Source organism: Aptenodytes patagonicus, chromosome 1 (genome assembly GCF_965638725.1).
Source record: "Aptenodytes patagonicus chromosome 1, bAptPat1.pri.cur, whole genome shotgun sequence".
NCBI lineage: Eukaryota > Metazoa > Chordata > Aves > Sphenisciformes > Spheniscidae > Aptenodytes > Aptenodytes patagonicus.
The window spans coordinates 168,961,383-168,982,848 of record NC_134949.1 but is presented as its reverse complement, the minus strand read 5'-3'; the positions used below and the strand labels follow the sequence as shown (position 1 = coordinate 168,982,848).

The following is a 21,466-nucleotide window of genomic DNA, read 5'->3' as shown; positions in this document are numbered from 1 at the left end:
CGAGGCTCTTAGGCTAACCAGATAAAGTGGTCGGGCAACTTTCCACTCTGAAAACGTTACTGGAAACCGACGAAATGCTTTGAACGGTCTCAGTGTATTCAGTGAACTCTGTTCTGCTAGTCCATGAATGCCTTTTTTTTTAAAGATAATACGACAACTTGGGTGTTTTTTTTTTTTTTATCTTCTTTCCTATTCACGATTAAAAATGTGATAAATCAGGTTTTTGGCTCTGAATAACAATGGCTTGATTTAGATTTCCTAGTAAATCTATTCAAAAGTGAAACAAAGACAGCCTTTAGAGGATACCTTACACCTCACCTGGACCAGGCACGTAAGGGCAATTCAGATAAAAATCTGGTTAGTAATTCAACAAGAAATAGAGGATTTTCTCTTTTCCCTGCTTCAGGCTTTATTTAAACTCTTTGTTCAAAAATGAACAGAGTGGTAATCGGAATCTAATTTACAGATATAGTTTAGACGTCTAACTTTAAATTAGAAGATCACACAAGAAAACCATTTACACGAAAATGTTAAAACCAATACTTAATCTTTTTTTTTTACTTTATATTACATAAAGCCAAAATGAAACTAAATACATGTTAGCCCGCTTCATTCACAAACATTAGTCAAAATATACACATTACAAAAGTAAACCAAAAAAGAACTCTAAACTGATGAAGGATTTTTTTCCTCTCTAAAATTTGTTGGTTTTTTTTTTTTTTTAAATCGCCATTTGCAATTGAATTGCAATCGCTCTAAAATAAGCTAAACAGGTAGGGTACTCCAAAACACATGTGAAACACTTCATGTTGGCGGGGGAGACGGATTTTCTTTTAAATGAGAATACTCCTCTGTCAAAGCAAAGCTCTGTTTCAGTTCAGCTAAATAATAAATAGATAATTATCACTCAGACAAAAAAGTCTGATTTAACCTTAGATAATATTGCGATCCCCGAGCGGTCCCGCAATATTTTTATTCCCTTTGAAAGGCATTCCTTTTCTTTTTTTTTTTTTTTTTCAGGTTAAAACTGAATCGACCGTGGGCGAAGTAAGTAACAGAGTTTTCAATCCGAGAGATCTAACGTTTCCACAGAGATATACAAATTTACAGTCTGAGGGTGAGACTTAATTACTGGAGGGGAGGGGGGGACACACGGGGACCGAGAGTCACGCGTCTTTCCTCTCGTGGAAATCACCACCCGCGCCTGTCAGCGTCCCGCAGCAGCGGACGGCAAGGAACCCACGCGGGACAGGGCGCGGAGGGGGACGGGCAGCACCCCGCACCGCCGACTCTTTCTTTGCGTGGTTCCTGCTCCCGCTCGCCCACGAGGGGCTACGAACCACGCACACAGCGGCCCCCTCCTTTACCGGGGCCGGGGCCGCACCCCGCCCTGCCCTGCCCTGCCCGGCCCGGGCCTCTCTCCCCCCCCCTCCCCGCTCTTTTCCGCGGCGGCGGCGGCGGCGCTGCAGCGGGACTTTTCCGAGTTCATTACCGCGCGGGGCGTGGGGAGCGGAGGGAGGGGAAAGCCCGCGGCCGAAGAAAGAGCAGCGCGGCGAGGAGGAGCCGGCGGAGGGACGGAGGTCCCCGTGTCTGTCCCGAATAAGCACTTTTGGGGGCAGGGCGGGTCGGTTACTTTTTTTTTCTTCTTTTTTTTTTTTCTTTTTCTTTTTCCTCTTCTTGTTCAGCTCGGCTATCTGCAAAGACCGCATGCAACACACACAAGCTCTACGCGGGGCGGCGGGCGGGGACGCGCCCCTCGGCGGGCGAGGCGCAACAGGTCGGCGGCGGCCCCGGCGCTCCCCGCCGCCGCCTGCCCCGGCCCCGGCCGCCCCCGCGGCCCCGGCGGCGGCTCGCCCCCTCCCCGGCCGTAGGTACGCGCCGGCACCCATCCAGGCGGGCGCCGGGGCTCTGCGCGGGAGCCCTCCGGCCGCGGGTCATAGGGCCGCGGCGTAGGCTGCGGGGTAAGGGTCCAGCTGGGGCTTGCCCATGCCCGGCAGGAGGATGTAGGCCAGCGGCGGCTGCAGCCCCGGGCCGGGCCAGGCGCTGCAGTTGCAGGGGATCATGTAGCCCGGGTTACCGGGCGACGGGTGCGAGTGCGTGTGCCCCCCGGCGGCGGCCGCGGCGGCCGCGGCGGCGGCGGCGGCCCCGTGGAAGGCGCCCGCCCCGCCGGCGCCGGGGTAGCCCAGCGAGGAGGCGTAGGGCAGCCCCGAGCCCGAGGAAGAGGAGGAGGAGGAGATCTCGGCCATTTTGGAGCCCAGGTCCAGCAGGGAGTAGGGGCTGCTGGCGGCGGCGGCGGCGGCGGCGGCGGCAGCGGCGGCGGCCGACTGGGGGAAGAAGACGCGGGCGGCGGCGGCGGCAGCGGCGGCCGCCGCCTTCTCGGGGTTGGCCAGCAGCGACTCGGGCACCAGCCCGCCGGCCGCGCCGCCGTGCAGCCCGCCCGCCTTCAGCCCGTGCGGGTGCTCGTGGTCCGCCACGCCGCCCAGCCCGTAGGGCACGGGGAAGGCGAACTTGTCCTTCTTGAGCAGCGTCTTGGGCTTCCGCCGGGGCCGGTACTTGTAGTCGGGGTGCTCCTTCATGTGCATGGCCCGCAGCCGCTTGGCCTCGTCGATGAACGGCCGCTTCTCCGACTCGGTCAGCAGCTTCCACTCGGCGCCCAGGCGCTTGCTGATCTCCGAGTTGTGCATCTTGGGGTTCTCCTGGGCCATCTTCCGCCGCTGCGCCCGCGACCACACCATGAAGGCGTTCATCGGCCTCTTGACGTGATCCACCGGCTTGGACATGGTGTTCCTCCGCCGCCCCGGCGAGCCGCCGCCCGCCCCGCGCTGGCGGCCGCCTCCTCCGGGCGCCTCTCCCGCCGCCGCCTCCTCCTCCTCCTCGCCCGCGCCGCGCTCCGCTCCTCCAAAAGCAATCTCGGCGGGTGCCCCGGCGCGGCGGCCCCGGCTCCGGCGGGTGCGGGGCGGCGGCCCCCGGCGGCCCCGCTCCGGGCGCGGGGCGCTACCGAGCGGCGGCGCCTCCCCGTCAGGGCGCTGCGGCGGGCGGGACGGGCGCCGCTCCCCGCCTGGGCCGCGGAACCTCTCTCCGCGCCGCCGACCTCCGGGCCAGGGCTCTTCCTCGGGGCTCCCCGCGGACGGCAGCGGCCGGAGTCCAGGCGGGACCGCGGACAAGTCTCGACGGCGAGGGCGGGAGCCGGCGGCAGGCGAGCGGCGCCGGGCGGGAGAGTCCTCGCTTCGCTGCGGGCACGATGCTCCTCGGCGGTCTCCGGTGCGGCGGCGAGCCCCGGACGGGGCGGCGGTCAGAGCCCGCCCGCAGCCATCGCCGCCCGCGGAGCTCGGGGGGCAGCCCGCCGCGGCGCGGTGCGGGGCCGGGCGGGACGGGGTCCGGGGCGGCTCAGGCGCTGCGGGGAGGCCCCGGGGGCGCGGGCCGCCCCGCTCACAGCCGCCCCGCTCCGCCCGCGGGGGCGCGGCGAGCCGCCCGCTCCTCGCACATACTCGCCGGCCGCCGGTCGCAAGCGGCCGCCGGGCGCCGCGGCCTCCTGGTTCCCGCCGCCGGACAAACTTCGGCAAGTTTCGGGCGGGCTGCGGGGCACTCCGCCTGCCGCGCGGCTCCCCCTTCTCCGGCAGCCGCCAGGTCTCTCTGGGTTTTCTTGGCCGCCGACTCGGAGGGGCGGCGAGGCGGGCGGGAGCGGCGGGGGGCGGAGGGAGGAGGAGGAGGAGGAGGAGGCGGCGGCGGCCGCGGAGCAGGAGCAGGAGGAGGAGGAGGAGGAGGAGGGGGTTCCTAATTAAAATGCTCGGCGGTCCGCGCCCGGCGGGCAGCCGACCCGGTTATAAAGTCCGCGGTGGGGTTTGCAGCCGGCGCAGTCGCCCCCTCCTCTCGCCCCGTCGGCGCGGCGGCAGGTAACGCGCGCGCTCTGCATGCCTCCGCGCCGCGCGCCGCCCTATATGTTTGCATGCAGCCTGCCCGCGCCGCGCGCCGCGGGCAGGGCGGGCAAGGCGGGGGCGGGGCCGCCGCGCCGGGAGGGGCGGGGTCGCCGCTTTCCCCGCCCCTTCGCGTCCCGGCAGGTCGGGAGGGGCGGGGCCCGGGCGCAGCGCCTGCGCGCCGCGCCCCGCCCGCCGCCCGTGCCCGCCGCCGGTGCCCGGCGCTGCCCGGGACCGTGGAGTGTGTGGGGGGGTTGCGCTCGCCCGGTGCCAGCGGAGTGGTTTTGGGGTTCTCCCCGCGGAGGGCCGGTGCAGCGGTCGGGCCGCCCGGCCGAGGGGCAGAGCCCGCCGCCTCGGAGAGCGTCCCCACGCCCCCGGCGCGGGCAGCAGCGCGCATCCCGTGGCGCCCCCAGAAAATCCACGCGTGTTTTCTTGGCCGCTCGGTACGCCGCCTCGCACTCCCCGCAGGCCGAGCTGTCCGGCTGTGTCCCTCACCGGCTGCCTGTCAGTCAGGGTGAACTGGCTCGCCTTGTTTGTACTTCGGCGGGTCGGTTTTGACTTACCCCTGTGGTATGTGGAAGTGCCGACTCCAATACGCCATTAACTCCTTCCCGTGCTGGCAGCGGGCTGGGCTCTGCCCGGGACGGCTCCGCCGCCCTCCGGCTCTTAAGGAAAAGCCGGAGCCGGGCTTCCCGGCGGCGATGCACGAGTGGGGTGGCAGCCCCCCCCCCCGGGAGCGCCACCGAGGTCCCCGCCGGCCCCGCTACAGAGGCCGGGGGGCGGCGGGGACGTCGCCGGGGGGGGGGGGGCTTGTCCGGCCGCCACAGGGACTTGGTTGCCACGCCGCCCGCCGTCGCCTCGCCCGGGCTCCTCTCCCCGGAGCCCGCTCCATCCTCCGGCCGGCCCCGGGCGCCGGGCGGCGGCCTCCCCGCTCCGGCCGCCGGGCTTCGCGCCTTCCTTACCGCCGCAACGCACCTCTGCCCGCCGCAGACAGCCCGACCCGCCGAACCTCCCGGGATGTCGGGACGTTTGGAAAGAAACCTAAACCGGCGACCCACCGGCGGGTGCTCTCCGGCCCCCTCCCCGCCTGTGTGCCCGCCCGGTCCCACGGCAGCCTGTCCCGGCCGGGGTGCTCTGTAAAATACCGAGCAGCTCCTCTACAAACCGCACCTTCTCCCGCTTCGTGTTTTACGACCCATTTACTACTACTTAAACGTAATTCTCTCCATCTCCAAAGCCGCCCTGCCGACGTTTGACCTCCTACAATCCATTTAGCCGTGAAAAAAAAAGTTCCCATCGGTTGTCAGAAGCGGGGAGATTAAGATATCTACCGGCGTCGGCTGGCGTTTAGGCTCAGCGGGGAAATGGTATTTCTCGAAGTGGGAGCCCTACCAAGAGGGGCTCAACCCGGCGCAGGTACCTCTGCCCGGGGGTCGGGTTATCAACCCACCGGCCAGCGATTGCCCGCTCTGAGGGTCGAGCTGCCGGTATTTTCAACTGCGTAAAATCCTCTCGTTTGATCGGGTGAACGATTTCCTATTTCGCTCGTTCAAATGTTAAGGTTATTGTGTTTGACTTCTAAGAGGCGAGGACTAATCCCCTGGCTCTCTCCGCACAGATCAGATTCCGGCGTGAGCGGCTTCCCCCCGCGTCGTGGGTGCCAGCGGGAAAGCGCCCGGACTAATGCAGTGCAGGGGAAGGCGAGAGCCCGGTTTGTACGTCCCCAGCCGCCGCCATAAGCAGGGTGAGAACCAGTAACATCTACTAGAGGGTGCTCGGGGGGTGGGGTGGGGGGGGGAAGAAGCAGCGGCGACTCTCTGTTGCCACCACCAAGGCACCCCCGGCTCCCCGCTCCCGCCAACGCCCCCGTAGCGCGGGGAGCAGCGCGGGGAGTGAGGGCTCGGCCCCCGAGTGGGCTCGGCTCCAGCGAGGCTCTTTCTCCGCTCTTCACGCCAGCCACGCTCCTTCCAGCCCGTCCCCGCTCCCCTTACTTGTGCCCTGCACCCCTCGATGCGAGAGCAGGGCGCGGTGTAGAGGGGACGGCGACGGCCCGGTGTCGCGACAGAGCCGCGTGAAGCACTCTGGGGACGCGCTCAAGGCAGGCACATGGGTAAACCCCCCGGCTGGCAGTTCCTGCACGGGTGAATACCCCCAACCACGAACTTTCCGGCCCGTGGGCCAGTCCGTGGGTACCGCCGCGCCAAGGCTGCTGCTGCTGCCGCTGCTGCTTGAACCCGCCGGGCTGCAGCTGTGGATCCGCACGCACGCGAATGGCGAAGCAAGGTGCGGGCAGACCGGGCAGCTGTTCCACACAAACTGCGTGGGGAAGGGCTCTAAGCCACGGCCACGGGTGTCGGCACAGGCTCCGGGGGGGATTCCAGGGCGAGTGGTCACCATTTGCCCTGCAGTTCTCCGAGGACAGCAGAACCGCCAACCCGCAGGTCCCCACAGGGGACGTGCAGGTGAACCGATCTTAAAAAGAAGCACTTGCGTAACTTCCAGCAGAGAAGATGCCTCAACTCATGGATTGCTGTCTTCCAAAAATGTCGCCATTTGCAAACCCATGACTGCAAACCCATTTGCAAACCCAAACTGCGCATGTTTCCGATTACGTTCAGTCCTCCAAATAGTGAAAACGGTCACAGAATTTATCGGTCATAAATTAACGTACACGAATCATTCACGGGCTGTAATCTATAAATGGCTCAATACTGGCTCAAGTGTATTTTTCTAGTTGCAAATGAAATACTATATTCGAAGGTCTCGTTTCCAAAGTGCTTCCCCCGCCTCACGCCTGCGGTAACCACTGGCTACCAAACCACACACACAGGGTTATTTCAGCGATGCCTGTAGCTAAAGGAGGTCTGCCTTTCTCTAGGAATCCGCTTTCAGGAGGTTTGCACGAAGTGATGGAAACTCTTATCAGTTCCGCTTGGAGCAAGGTTGGGCTCGGGTTAGGAGCCACCGGAGGGTCCCAGGTTTCCCCCCCCCCCCTCCGGTCTGAGGCAGCCACGGCGGGGGGGGAGGAGGCTGTTCTCGCCGCGGGGAGATCCGCGGTGCGGCGCGGAGCGGCTGCCTGCACAGCGCACACGCACAGAGCCTCTCGGAGAGCCTTCAAATCCCCAAACACAGAAAGTGAAGGCTTTATCGGAGTTTAGTTACTTATCTGGATTTTTGTAAAGCCACCACTGTGATCTCCGCATAGTTGTGCGAGTGTGTTAATTGTTCTGATAACGTGTTGTTATCGATACAATAACAATACAATCGTGTATAATGTGATTTACTTGCCTTTGACCTGTCAGTTCCTGACGCATGCAAATTCAAGGGCGCAATCTTTCCTCCTGCTATGGGGGAAAAAAAAACCCAAAACCGAGCGGATGCATTATCACACGGAGGCTAAGCACGGATTTCCAGAATGCGGTGCTGTATTCCACCAAGCGAGATCAAAGTGCTTTTAAAAATACTAAAGAGCGGTTTAGACTATCTTCTCCATACCCGTGTGTTAATTCTGGTTAAGGCTGCTTACATCTGCTGTAAGCAATTACGACCCTGTTTCATAACTCCAAATACTGTCCGGTTCCTCGTATTCTGACCAAACCGCGCCTCGTCTCTGGGGCACGCAGCTTTAAGATGCTGCTCGTATTTTTAAAGCCGAGTTTAAAGTGAGTTTCGAGGAAGCAAGCTCCTTTCCTCCTTTTTTTTTTTTTTTTTTTTTTTAGCCTAATAATCAGGTGGCGAGTCAAAGAGATGAAAAGTAGGCGAAGAATAGTGGTTAGCCCGATAGCGATCTCCGCCTCACCATGCCTCCCGCCCGAAAAGCTGACTCAGGGGCTCAGCGGACCCATCGCTCCCCTCTATCTGCAGAGCCCCATGGCGTTTTCACGGCTTGCTTTGTGCACTGAAGCGTTGCCGTACGCTAACTTTGGAAGCTGACGTTTTCCTTTGCGTAGGGTATCCAGCCACCGATTCCACACCGCTTTCAGCTGTCCAAAGTTGCCGGGCACGCTGGTATCTGAAACACACCCGCAGGCTAACTTTTCTGCTGGCGTGGAGTTCGGCAGATTTGTGAGCGCTCCTAAGTCTTTTCCCTCTTGCAAAGTGGAGTGCACCTGTAGCGAGAGAGGGGGTTTTACCCCGTGAGCTCTTCGTTGTGCATAATACGCTAAATTCATTTGCTTTTACCGCGTGCTTCCAAAAATTATTATTATTTTTCAATAACATTCACTTATTATTAGAGCAGCTGGTAGCCCAAGCTCTAGTGAAGTGCCTGGCAAAGGATTCTATCATAAAACACTGGTTTCTAAGTTTATAGTTTCTAATTTGGCTGTGAAAGTGTGATTCTGGATGGAACTTGGCACTCAAACGCTCAGCTGGAGAGTAAACTTTTTATAATAAAAACATTGGTTTATTGGGTTTGCTCTTTTCAGTTAAAAGAGAACTAACAAAGTTTTTACTAGTTTGGGAAGCATAGAGAAGTCCTGTACTTTTCTGAAAATTAAATGTTATGATTTCGGTAAGGGTAGAATATGTTCTACCCTTTTTTTGTGATTTAATGTGCTATTATTTTAAAAGCAAACCCCGATCTTTGCCTCTGTGCTTTAGGACACGGGGGTTGCTCTTGCAGGAACACCAGACCTAGGTCTCACACAACCGTCAGCGGCAGTTTTGAGGAGAGGGTGGTGACGGGGTCCTTACTGCTTTTAGCCATAAAGAAAAGTTTAAAATGCAGCCTATTCTGATTTGCTAAGAGACTAGATAAAACTTAGCTAATCTGCACGCACTCCATTTGTAATCCAAGCTATTGTCTTGTACTTTAATAGCTCATTTTTTTGCTGCTTTTTACACCTGTTAGCCTTGCAGTGGTTATACAGCCTGGGAAGAGCGATCAGAACAGCAGACAAGGAAGTCTTAGGAAAAAAAAGGAGTTGGGCGGTTACATGCTAGTCCCTGACTGCTAGCTGACCAGTCCCTGTCTGGGGATGTGAAGGCGAGAATTAGGCTTGCTGCAGAGTTCCTGGGCAGGTTTGGATGTTCCAGAAAGGGCAGCTAAATGCCTTTTGAGCACAAGGAGCTACTACTTAAAGCTCATCAAGTGATGCAGATGTGTAAGCTTCCCCTCCCTTGCGTGATGAAATCAGAGCTGGCGTGGATGGAGACTGCTGGCTGTCCAGGGTCCATGTTCTCCTGTTTGAGCAATCACCTATAGCTTTTCTTCAAAGGAGCTGAGCAGTGCCCATGGTTCCTTTTTCTGAAGAAAAGGACCTTAACGTTGCAGTGTTGCTGCATTGTATGGACCATATAGTGTGGTTTTATAGTTCACTGTTAGGAAAGGTGAGCCTTGCTTTTTGGTGTCTTCTACTACAGGCTTCTTCCCATTCACAAGCTCTTAAAATGTCGCCAGTCCCTGGACAAAGGTCAGGAATCCTTAACTGATGTCCCCACATTGTAAGCTGCTCTCGCTCGCCTACCGTCTGACTCATTCCTTCACCTTTTCTGTTGTCCAGTGGACAGCCAAAGAGTGAGGGCTGAGTGCCCTCTAATCTGGTGGGTAGGAGACTGTTCTACAAAGGGAGCCTCACTGTGGAAAAGTAAATTAGGTCAGATGTTCTTGGAGGAGATCATGAAGCTTTTTAACCAGGAAATCTTTTCAGAGGGCGAGAGATCTCTGAAGATTTTTACATTTAAATTCAATTGAAATTTTACACTGACAACGATCATGTTGTTTCACTTCTTAGGGCTATCCAGTAGGCATAGAGGATTTTTTCCTGGAATAAATACATTTTAATGACTAGTCTAGTTTTGTTCAAGGATGATTCATAACCATAAACCACACAAGGTTGTTTTGCTAGTCATAGGTGCTAGGCACATCCCAAAAAATCCATGCAATTTCGAAGACAAGGTCTTCGATTTCAGTGGATAAGGTTGTGGTTTGGAAACCTTTGGCAGGCACTTCAGGATTTGTAAGTGCACACAAGGAGGCTAACAAGAAGATCAAAGTTAAATGTTTGGGTCATTCCTCTCGGAAGAAAAGCTAAGCATAAGTCTTTGCTGTTTGCCTTCTGATTATAATGACTTTTTAATTGACTACAAACAAATAGGGAATGGAGGCCTGTAATGGAAAGAATTTATGTCTCCTTCTGGACATAAATTCATGGCCTTTACTTCTTTATGGACAGTGTCTTGTTTGTTTGTAAGAATGGCCAATTTCTGGGTTCTCTTTGGTTAGGGGGAATCAAAATCTCTGTTCTTTAATTCCAAGGCACTCAGGAAAGTTCAAAGCTAATGGTCACGAGTCAGTTCTAGTGATCAGATGAGTTAAACACAGAGGGTGCCTACACCTACACCCCACACCTACATTCGTACTTGCACCTGCTTTTTAGCTCAGATCAACAGTGCCACAGCTTTTCAAGCAAGTCTCTTCATTGTGCTCACTCACCATGCTTTGGTTTCCATTGAGGAGCAGTTTCAGATGAGACTAAACTGGAAGATACTCTTCAACTTGTCCGTGGGAGTGTGGTCTGAGAAGAGTCTAGCTCAACCTAGACCAGCTAGACCCCGATAGCATAAAATGGATGTTAGTGTTCTTGCTTCAGACAGCTGACAATTCCACTTTTTGCATCCACTTATTTTAAGTGCTTCGGGATGAGCTTTTCTGCCCGAGAGTAGAAAAGGCACTTCTGCCTCTGCATGAGTGTTCTGCTGGAAAGGAGTCCCTCCACTTTGTGGGTGCTCTGTGAGTATGGTCATAGGTAGTCAAAAACCAAGGACCGGGGAGTTCATGGTTGCTTGGCCCCCATCCTTACCACAGCTTTTGGGATTCTGCTAGGCCTTGCATCATCCTCACAATAGACTTCTCGCTGTCCACAGTAGGATATATGATGGCTTCCCTTGGCGCAGACATTGAGCGGAAGCTATTCACATTTTCTGAAGTCGGTTGAATAGTTAAATCTTACTGTGATAAACATTGGCTAGATTTTTTCTTTTCCTCACTTAAGTGTATAGTTTCAATAACAATAATTGCTAGACAATTTTTTTTTTCATATCCAAAGTTAGATTTTCTCTCTTTTCAAAAAGTAATCTATTATTTTGAATAACTTGTTTCTATGAGGGCTTGACAGGTGTGTATAGTCATCTCATAATAAGCAAACAGACTAATAATAATAGCTATGAAACACTGAGATCTTTTGCTTCTTCAGCATCATAAAGGCTTCTGATGGAGTATTTTGTCCAGTACTGGACTTCAAGAAAGATGTGGAGACATTGGACAGAATGCAGCAAGACTGATCAGAAGTCTGAAAAATGTGATTGACAAGAAAAGATTGAAAGCAGTGTTGTTACTTAATCTGGAGAGGAGAAGACTTAGGAGACAAACCGCTCTTTAAGGGTATGAAAGGGGGGGGACGAGGGGATTAAATTGTGTTTGTGGGGATAGACAAGAGGTAATGAGCTTAAGATGTAAATTCAAGTTAAATGCTGGAAAAAACAAGCTGCAAATAGTGAGGATAGATATGCAGAGAATGGGAACGCTGTGGGAACACTGCGGGATGTTAAGAACAGGTGAGACTAATTGGGCAAGAGTGACAAAGCCCTAGAACAGGAGTTTTCTTCTGCCTGGTTTTGTATGGGTCTATGACATGGGAGGAATCAACTTTAACTTAGTTCCTCATGTGATCCTTTTTGCTCTTCAGAGCCCAGACGTCCTGCCGGTTCACAGCCCGCGTCTTCGCTGTTCCCATGCGTGTGACCCACACCACTGCCGCCCCCCTGCCCCATTGCCGAAATGCCAATGTATGAGCATGCCTTCCATTGACATGCTGGAGAAATTTTCTTTTTTTTCTGTCTGGTTTAGTTGGCAGTCGCCTCCTACTTCTTAGCACAATTTTATCACTGTCTGTGAGAAGTCCTGTTCCTGACATGGCTTTGCTATTTTTTTTTCCACTTTATCACCTTTCTATTTTGTTTCAAATCTCTGCTGAAAACACATTTTCTGCATAATTTCTACCTGATTTTCTCTTCCAACTGCATTCCCTAGATCTATAATTATAATATTTAATTTTATAAGTTATTATATTATCATTTATATTAAAAATTCAGTGTAAGTTATTTGGATTGCATTATGCTACACTGCATGAAAAAAGGTAGGGTCATCATTGTTCAATAGCATTGGCAAAAAATTGTCAATGGTGTTCCGAATCAGTGATGAATTTGGCCCTTGGTGTATAAAATTTGTTTAGGGTATCTTTGCCTGTAGAATGCAAGGATGTTTGTAACCTTTTACAGACGTTTTATTTTCTTCCATAATATTCTCCCATGTGAGGATGCTTATTATCAGTGATGTAAAAGATAAAGGCATTTTTCACTAGTGTTTCATATTGAAAATCTGACTTTTATTACTGATTCTATAGAAAGAATAAGAGATTAAGCAATAGATCTCTAAATGAGCAAGGAGTATTGCAGTGCTCTTGGAGACACCTTTTCAGTTCACTGAGAAAAATAAAAGCAAAATTTCCAGAAGGAGTTCTTTTGGTTTTTAGGTCTCTCATCGTCTTTTTCTTACATTTGATCAGATGTTGTTTATAGAGTATGAAGAAGGTCATGCCAAAAGTACTCATTTGCCCAGAAAGTAAATAATTCAGACTTGGACCTTCTAAAAGACCTAAAAAGAATTAAGCACAGATCTTGTAAAGTATGAGGGTGCCTAATTTCCATTGATTTTAATTCCCTCGAGGAGATTCAATGGGATTTTATGCCTTAAATTCCTTGAAAATATCTGCATACTCTGAACGGAATCGTCCCAAAGCACATTTATGCTTTATGATAGAAACAGATTGTTGTATTGTTTCTTGTTCACCCCCTCCAGTTTTTTAATGCTTCAACTGTTTTCCAAGTAGGATGGTTAAACAATGGTTGTAACAAAGACTATATAAAGTTCAGTTGTCTTGGATTTATCTGGGCCTTTACTCCATTTTGCAAACGGAGGCCAGTCCTGCTGGGCTCGGAGTTACCTGAACTAGTTTCCATGAAGTAAGCTAGTGTGTGAACGTGCCCACGTAGCTCCTCAACGATAAGTGCCGATGTGCATGCCTATAGTAAACACAGGATAAAGGAAGGAAAATAACTAGAAATTATCCTTCAGAGGAAAAAAGTAGAAACCACCTCACATGCGCTGCAGGTTAAGAATATGGGATGATAGGCAGTTACAATGCGGTAAATGATGTACTATGAATTTATGGTCTAGCTTACCTCACAGGGACTTGCTCTTGCATATATAGCTTTTGTGTAACAGAAAGCAGCTGGAGATGATGAAAATTTGTGGATCGCCTAGCCATGGTCTTTTGCTGAATTGTCAGGAGTGCCATATCCTTTTTTGCAACACACAGAAAGACGAGAAGCACACCTTAGCCACAAGGTATACTACCTCTGCTTTTCACCCAAAATACTTCTTTTTTTTTAAAGCATGTGTTAAGTGCCCTTCTTTTTGAAAAGTAGTTTAATAAAGTTGTTGAATGCCAGAAAAAATGGAATTAATGAATAATCTTGCCTATTGCTATAATCCTGTAAAAATGCTGCAAGTATACCTATTAGATGTGCTAATACTGCTGTACAGCAAAGCAACAGCAGTACTTGTGTCTGACCAGTGAAACACCATGTACTTTCACTTGCTTCAATTGAAATAGTGGCCTTGTTAAAAACAGCAATAAAGCTGTTATCTTTCAGTGGAGCCATACTTTAAAACGTAGTTCATGGAAACCCAAACACAAGGTATGACCCCAGCCTACTAAAATGAATGGAAATGCTCCTGTTGCTTCATGGAAAATGTGAAACAGGTATCCTTTTCTTCTCCTGGTCATTACATGGCCAGGCAAAGTGTAAAGCACCTTCATACAATCCACATCAGCATTAATGTTGGGATTTTCTGGAATAGGATTATTCCGAGTTTTTTTTCTTCCCAGGTTTTACGTGTGTGATAGGTAGATAGAAAATAAAAAATAGTTTACTTGTTTGCTGTAAAAAACCAGTGATCTGGGACACAGCAAATAACAGAAAGCATGCTTTATTCTCTAAAGACTTCCCTCAAAGCCTGCTGAAACACATGGGCTCTCCCATGCTGCCTCCCAGGTTCATTGGAGGCAGGCAGTAAATTAAATTGGCCAAACCAACTCTTCTGCGACTTCACTGTTGAGTTCCGGTCTTCCTAGGTAAAAGGCCAGTTCACGAAACCACTTTGTTGCCAGTCACCTATCCTCTGCTTATCTCTCTCCCTGTTTAAGGGCGCGACTGGTTATCTTACAGATAAGGAGTCTGTTGAACTTTCAGTTCCTACCATTGCTGGAAAGACTGAAAGTACACAATCCTTTTCCTTCAGAAGAACAGATCCCTTTCTCTTTGCCTGCCGCATGTGTTCGTGCGATCCCTTCAAACACAGCTATGCTTATAGATGTTTTCATTTTCTTAGAGGCAGAGATGAGTTTAACATGAGAGTTTTACCTCAAAGTGTAGATGCAATTAGTTTATTTTGGCTCACAGCACAGATAGTTTAAGACAAAACAATAAATTAAAACCGGCAGGATTCCTTCAGGCACTCTGACGTTTTTCTTCTTTTTTTTTTTTCCTTTTTCTTTTTGTGCTTAACAGGAGGTGGCGGTTGTAACATTTGCAAAATAATAAGTACAATAAGTTGACATTGTGATATGATTACTTATGTAAGTGCTTAGACATACAAATACCTAAACACTAATGTCATTATTGAGAGTCATGGCAGTTATTCCAGCCAAGTTAATAAAAGATCATTACTATAACGATCTACACAGGACTGAACACGATGGGGAATCCGGGATATGGAAAGTCTAACAATACAAAATGCACTGAAACTTTATTCTTAGTGCATTTGTGCGCATGTGATTATTCTAGCAAGAAATCGGAAATAATTCAGTGGGTACTTGATCTGTAGGGGTATTTAGAGATAAAATTATACAAGGAAATTTTGCTTTTCTTCTCTCTGTATTCCCCCCCCCCCCCCCTATTTTCTCTGTTGAGGAAGCTAAGCACAGTTAATTTAAGCATGATTTCTCTGTAGTTTACATGCTCCTGGATCTTAACATAGAGATGTAAATAGCTGGGTGTGAACTTGCCAGGTATTATATTCAGCTGACACAAACAACCCAACCAGATAGTTCTGTGTAGATAACAAACTCATTTCTGCATTGGTCGGGAATCAGGGCTCAGGTGATTGTTGTTCTTTAATGATTATTTATTTAAATTGGTCTAATTCAAATACAGAGTCGGTCCCAGGCTATGGCTGGCTGGACAAACTTCACAGGTTGGACAAAACATTGGGGCAGGAATTTGTCCTCTTTCCCCGTCTCACCTTGCACCCCCCAGCCAGGACTTTTCCATGGCGCTCTGCTATCGTTCCTTCTTTTCATCCAGAGAAAGCCTGCAAAAACAAGCCTTGCTGAGTTATGCAAGGACCAACAAATCTCAATTCTGGCAGGTAGGAGGGGAGGTAAATAACAAAGTGAATTTCAAAGCGGCATCAGTGGGGATGCCTCACTGAATGGGCCTGCCTCCAACCTACCCATAGGATTTTTAGGCAGTATCTTCTCTGGGCTCTTCAGTACAAAAAGAGCAGCTGTCCCTGAGTTAATCAGGAACAATTGCATCCAATGCACCCGCTAAAATGAGTATTTCCTACTGAAGCCTAGAACTGAGTCCAATACTGGTCTGAACATACAAGCACTCCACGCAAGCCCCTCATTGAACTGAACAGCCGCACTCTGCATTGGTGAGGTTTCTGACGGAATGTAGGGACAGCGCACACAAGGCACACTGCAATGCCACCCGATGCCACCGCAAGTGTTTACAACCTCCTTCCAAAAGGAAGATCGGAGTCCAGATATAGCAGCACTGAGATTGAAACTGGAAGCCCATTTTTCAAAAAACCATTGTTGCCAGAAAAGGATCTAATATAGCCCTGAAGGATGCTCATACTATAGTTTGAGGACACACACGTGTTCCCGGAGCCTGCCTTCCAGAACCCATCTCCTCCCTCTCTGCACCAGCCCTGAAAGCTGTGGTCAGATCAGTCAGCTGATCCAGCTAAAAACCAACCATCCCAAAAAGAAAGAAAACACTAGTTTTCACCAGCCACACAAACACCCATTTGATTGCTAACGCTGATGAATGAGAGGCAGGGGAAGGATGAAGGCAAAGAGAAACATGGGACCTTCCGTTTCAGCAGCAGCACAGTCTGAAATCAGCGTAACCCACTCATGAAACCTCATCCTATGTGCCAGTTACTGAAATTCACACAAGGAAGGCACCACATTTACTCTCTTAGAGAGGGTAATGCTGGGCTGGAGTCAAAATTATCATGAAGTTAAATTCTCCTTTGAGATAGAAACACCACCGCCACCAGCTCACAAAGCTGCTCGCTATCCTCAGCAGTCCTGCTGATCACGATTTCACAGCTGCTGCGGTGGGAGGAATTAAGCCTTTCCTTTTTTGCTCTGCAGCCAAAACACAGTATTTCAAAATCAGATGGATTTGGCATAGGTCTGTCTTCACTGGCAGTTTGTTTGTATACTATGTCTACTTATGACAATGAAGTATTGGAGAAAGGTGTTTGAAGCTGGTTTATCAGTGATTATCAATGTGTAAGGCCATTACAGAGCAGCCTGTAACAGGCTTTCTCAGTCAGTGGGACCTGGCCTGGAGCATCAACAAGGCACAAATGGAGCCTGAAGCTTGCCTTTTACCTCTGGAAACGAAGAAGGAGAATCCGTGTACGACTTCTATGTCCATCCCAGCCCTAACCAGAGTTTCTCTCACACAGCAGGCTGGCAGGAAGGTTTCCACTGCAGTAGTATCGCTAGCCAGCAGGGGCAGTGGTGGCACAGGTAAAAGGTCCAAAGAGACTCCTTTCCCTCGCTCCTTGCGCTCTCGCTCTGCTAGCTCACAAGTCTCTGGCGACCGGTTGGTTTTGAGACTAGATATGCAGGAACAGATGGGAGCAAGGGGGGTGAAGCTCTCATTCCTCACCTTCCGCACAAACAGATCTCCAAAGCTCCAGGCTCCTGGTCGCGTTGTAGTCACACCCAAACTCGTGATACTCAGCTTCCCACACCTCTCTCCCCATGAGTTCCTTGGGCTCTTTAAAGTCCTCTGATCCATGAGCACTTCCAAGCTTCTGGCTCCTCCTAACTCTCCTAGACACCTTTCCAGAATTAAATAAGCCCAGCAGAGAGGAACACACTTATCCACAGCATTGAAACCCATTGCAGGAAAATTGCTATAGCTTCATATATCTTAATGATTGAGTGTTTCATTAATAGCCTACGTCTCCGAAGATTGGACCAGATCCCCACTGAGGTGGCAAATTTCTGTGGAGAAATCCCTGGCACCACATTTGTTTATCTTAGTCGACAATTTGTCTCATTGTCTCTAACATCGATGAAACCACAAATAGTGCTCCAAGATCATTTGCCTTGATAAAAATGACAACAAATTTAAGAAGCACAGATATGTAAGCTGCATTACACACTTTATCGGCGGCACCCAAAACCGAACTGGAACCATTAGCTCTCAAGGACAGACTATTAAAATAGGTTCTCCACCTCAACAAGATAAACCTGTCCATAATACATATTTGTGTCCATGAAGAAATCACTTTGATCTTGAATGCAATAAATTAGGAAAAAAACATAAATTGCTATGTGTTCATACAGGACATTAAGATAGCGTAAGTAAAGATAGAAAGTTGAGGTTTCTAAAACTCGCACACAAGTGCTCCTGTTTTGAAGCGAAATGACTTGATTTCACTGCTGCTTAATCCTTCAACTTCAATGCGAAACTCTACAGGAGTTTCTTCTAGAAAAGGAATGAGGGCATCCATATGAGGGTTCAATGCAAAGTAATTTATGTGCATTAATCTTACAGCCTCAGATCATTCAAGACATTTTTCTCAACTGTCCCCAGTTATACAAAGCACACGTATTTATTCTTGATTAAAGTTATAGCTCTCCTTCCTAGCTCTTTCAGGTGTGGCTCAACACATTAATTGTCCCAGTGTCTGTTTCTTGCACCAGCCATGGAGCAATGGCCAGTGGCTGAGGTAGAGCACTCGATCAGCAGCTCCAGAGAGATGGAGCGCACCGTCAAGTGACATTTCTATCAATGATGTCCAAAGCAGTTTGCAGACGATGGTCTTTATTTATGTTGAATGATGTTTAGCTCTTCAAACTAATTGTCATATACTATGTCAATTATGTAAAAATACTCGTTCTACATCTCTGACGGCACTCATTTGTCTCTCACATCTTAAACTATACCCTATCCTGAGTTACATTCCTTGTGTTGTGGGTTGGGTGAAATGTCATTGAAGCTATGGGCGTAACCACTACCTTCTTTTAACGCAGCTGTAAGAAACAGTTAAGCTGCTTTATGAAATAATAGCGACCTCCGCCCCAAACAAAAGCATACGTTACTGTTCAAAACCACAGCACATACATAGGCTGCGCAGGCTGAATGGTGTAGGAGAGGGGTTTGGCTGACTATTGTTTTTAATGGAGCAGGATGTGTATGCATGTCTCTGTGTGTGTGTGTGTGTGTGTGTGTGTGGAAGAGGGAAAGAAAAGCCCCACAAGAATAAATACAGAGAAATGAGGTAGAGCCTAAACAAAATACTGAGACTGTGGCCATCAGAAAAAGCCTAGAAAGGAAGTCTTCGAGCCGAATACTTGAATCTTCCTGTGCTCAGGGAGCTGGGACTTCATAAAGTCTTTGTAAATAAATAGGTTTTATCAGAGAGATCTGATTCCATTTGAAATTTCTCTTTCTAAAGGAAAAAAACTCACAAGACCCTGAACTTCAATCAAGTGTTCAGGTCAAAAGGTACGAGACAAATCCCTACTGACCTGAAATCAGGAGAGTTGCACAAGATGTAAGCCAGGCTGGAATTTGCCTCCCATGTTCAATATTCATTTCTCCCCGCCTCTAACATGAACACATAAACATACGGAGAAAAAAAGGATAAGGAGGGGGGAGAAAGGGGGAATGGAAAGAGAGTGTATAAACCTTATCATTTCTCATATATGCCCAGTAAAAACATATAATTTAATAATGCCTATTTCTTGACATAGTCATTAGATTTTTTCGCTTTTTTATTAAAATGAAGTAACAGTGATAAACAATAATTGAAGGTTTTTGATTTGACATAGGTTATACACTTCTGGCTATATGGATTCTTGTGCTGTTCATAAGCCAGTTTAGCTTTGCACTTGTGCTGCAGAAGGATTGAATTATAGCTTTGCAGTAGATTAGATTTCTTTGTGTTATTCTGTTTATATATATCTGGTTGGTCTAGTATGCATTTTCTTCGTACTATCTTATAAACTGATTGGGACATATCTCCTTTTCTATTGTGTACGTAAGTGCCCACCACAGTATGGATTTAAAAGCAATATTAAATACCCAATATCCCAGGCTCAGAAAATCCTTGGTGCTCTGTTGCTGCATTGTAATTCTGCCTACAGTTCTACCTACCTACATTCAGCTTATACAGAAAATGCAATTAAAGACATGGACTGTTGAGAAATGGGAATTATTTTCCACGAATCATAATGACTCAACTTTGCCCATTTCTGGTGCCATATGACATACTTGAGCTTTGCTGAGGAGAGCTTTTGATGACGCTCTTGTGTTCTTAATACAATATGCTGTGTAATATCTAAGTATGTTCTCAGCTCAGTTGGCATCTTTGTTTGCTTTGGGGCTCTGTGCCTTTGTGTCCTAAAATTATAGATGTATAATCCTTGCATTTGCTCTGTGACTTGAAACAACTAACATGCTATTATTTTCTGTGAGAGACCTAATAGTGAGGGAAAATATTGAGTATTTTACTAAGCAATAAAATGTTCTTCAAGTGATAATGCATCTTAGCATAAAGCAGATTCTAATACCGTTTTTTTCTTACACTGTATTTGTTGAATTTGGTGTTCTTGAAAGTAGGACTCACGAAATGGACTAAATCCAAGTACAGTGTGGGCAGGTGCTGTGCAAGCTTTCCCTCCCACCTTCTCCCAGTCCCCCTTCATCTCACTTTGTTGCTGTTTTTACCCTGTATCTCCTTACGGCAGAAATGTGGTGTCTTTATTGTGTGGACAGACATTCGCTGAGTTCTGAGATGGGACCTCCACATTTTTTTCCCTGTGCAGGATCTGAACTGGGGTTTTTATGGGTGAGAAGCCGGTGCTCTGATACAGCTTCCCACCCCGTGTGAACAGAGGGTGAAGAAGTAAAGCATCAGACCTTGTTGCCTCTTCCACTCTCCTCTGCACCCAGAAAACATACATAGTACACAGTGAAAGCCCATTTCTAAAGAATCTGGCAAAAGACATTTGTTTAATAGCGATAGCGTTCAAACAAAGGCTTAACAGGAATATAGCTGATATTCTTAGGCTATTTTGGGGTCCTTAGTTAAAAGAGGATGGCCTTTTAAGTCATCTAACCATAAATTAAATACGAATCCCATGATCTCTGAATTAATTTGCCCTAACTGTGTTCCTCCAAATAGCCTTTAAAACTAATTTTGCACGTTTTATATGTATTTATATATTAACAATAAAAATGTAAATGAAAGAATCAAAACCTGATCGCTTTACCTCATAATACTTCACTTGAAGCATACAGGCAGAGAGTAAACACTGGGGAAAAAAAAAGTATTAGTAGCTCTAGGAAGCATAGAGTGTTTAATATCCAGATTAAATATTGGTGGAGCTTGAGCTCCTTTTCTGTCAGTCTATCACCTGCTGTTGTAAAAGACTCCTGTCACATATCTCCTGACCAATTATGTCTGCAGTAGCTTGGGAAGAATCCTCTATCCGGCTGCTCACGGTGCTGTGGGCTATGAACAGGAGACTGCCCTGAATTATTCTCAGGGTAAACCCTTTATGGGTTTTAGAAACAATTAACTTATCTATTTTCTACTAGTCCGAAGGCTTTATGGGTAGCACAAATGTAAATTTATTTTAACCTCAAATCCAATGTATAATTTTTGTGGAACTGGAAGTAGGGAACCAGTGTGATTGGAAGATACATTTCAATTAATTCTTCCTCCGATGCTTTATCTCCTCGGCATCAGAACCTTTTATAGTGTTAAAATTAACAATTATGCAGCTGATGGCTGGCTGAAACCACAAGGGGATCTGGAAAGGGCCTCAGATAACACAACATGTATAAATCATTCAGGAGAACAATTCATGAAAGAAAAGTTATCTGTGTTTTGGATGACATTGGAAGAACTAAATAGGAGTCAATTTGAGGAAGGGACATTTTGCTCCATTGTCCAGCCTGGATTTTTTTTTTTTTTTTTTTTTATTGTGTTGTAATATACATTTTCAAAATTAATTAACCATTAACAGCAAGATAAATGTTTCTTCTTGTGTTAGGGAAATGCTGGCCTCGGTGGTGAAAGATTATTTCACATGAGCAGCACTCTTCAAGAAAGCTGTTGCCAGATAAGGTGGCGACTGTACTTTGAAGAGGAACAATGA

The 21,466-nt window shown here is 48.8% G+C and overlaps 1 protein-coding gene across 1 annotated transcript; it reads right to left on the bottom strand.

Moving 5' to 3' along the window:
* Positions 1-1,850: 1,850 nt before the first annotated feature.
* SOX21 (SRY-box transcription factor 21) lies at positions 1,851-2,849 on the bottom strand. Its single transcript, XM_076328020.1, has one exon. It carries the CDS (start codon positions 2,778-2,780, stop codon positions 1,935-1,937), a length of 846 nt encoding a protein of 281 aa, XP_076184135.1. The 5' UTR covers positions 2,781-2,849; the 3' UTR covers positions 1,851-1,934.
* Positions 2,850-21,466: the final 18,617 nt, after the last annotated feature.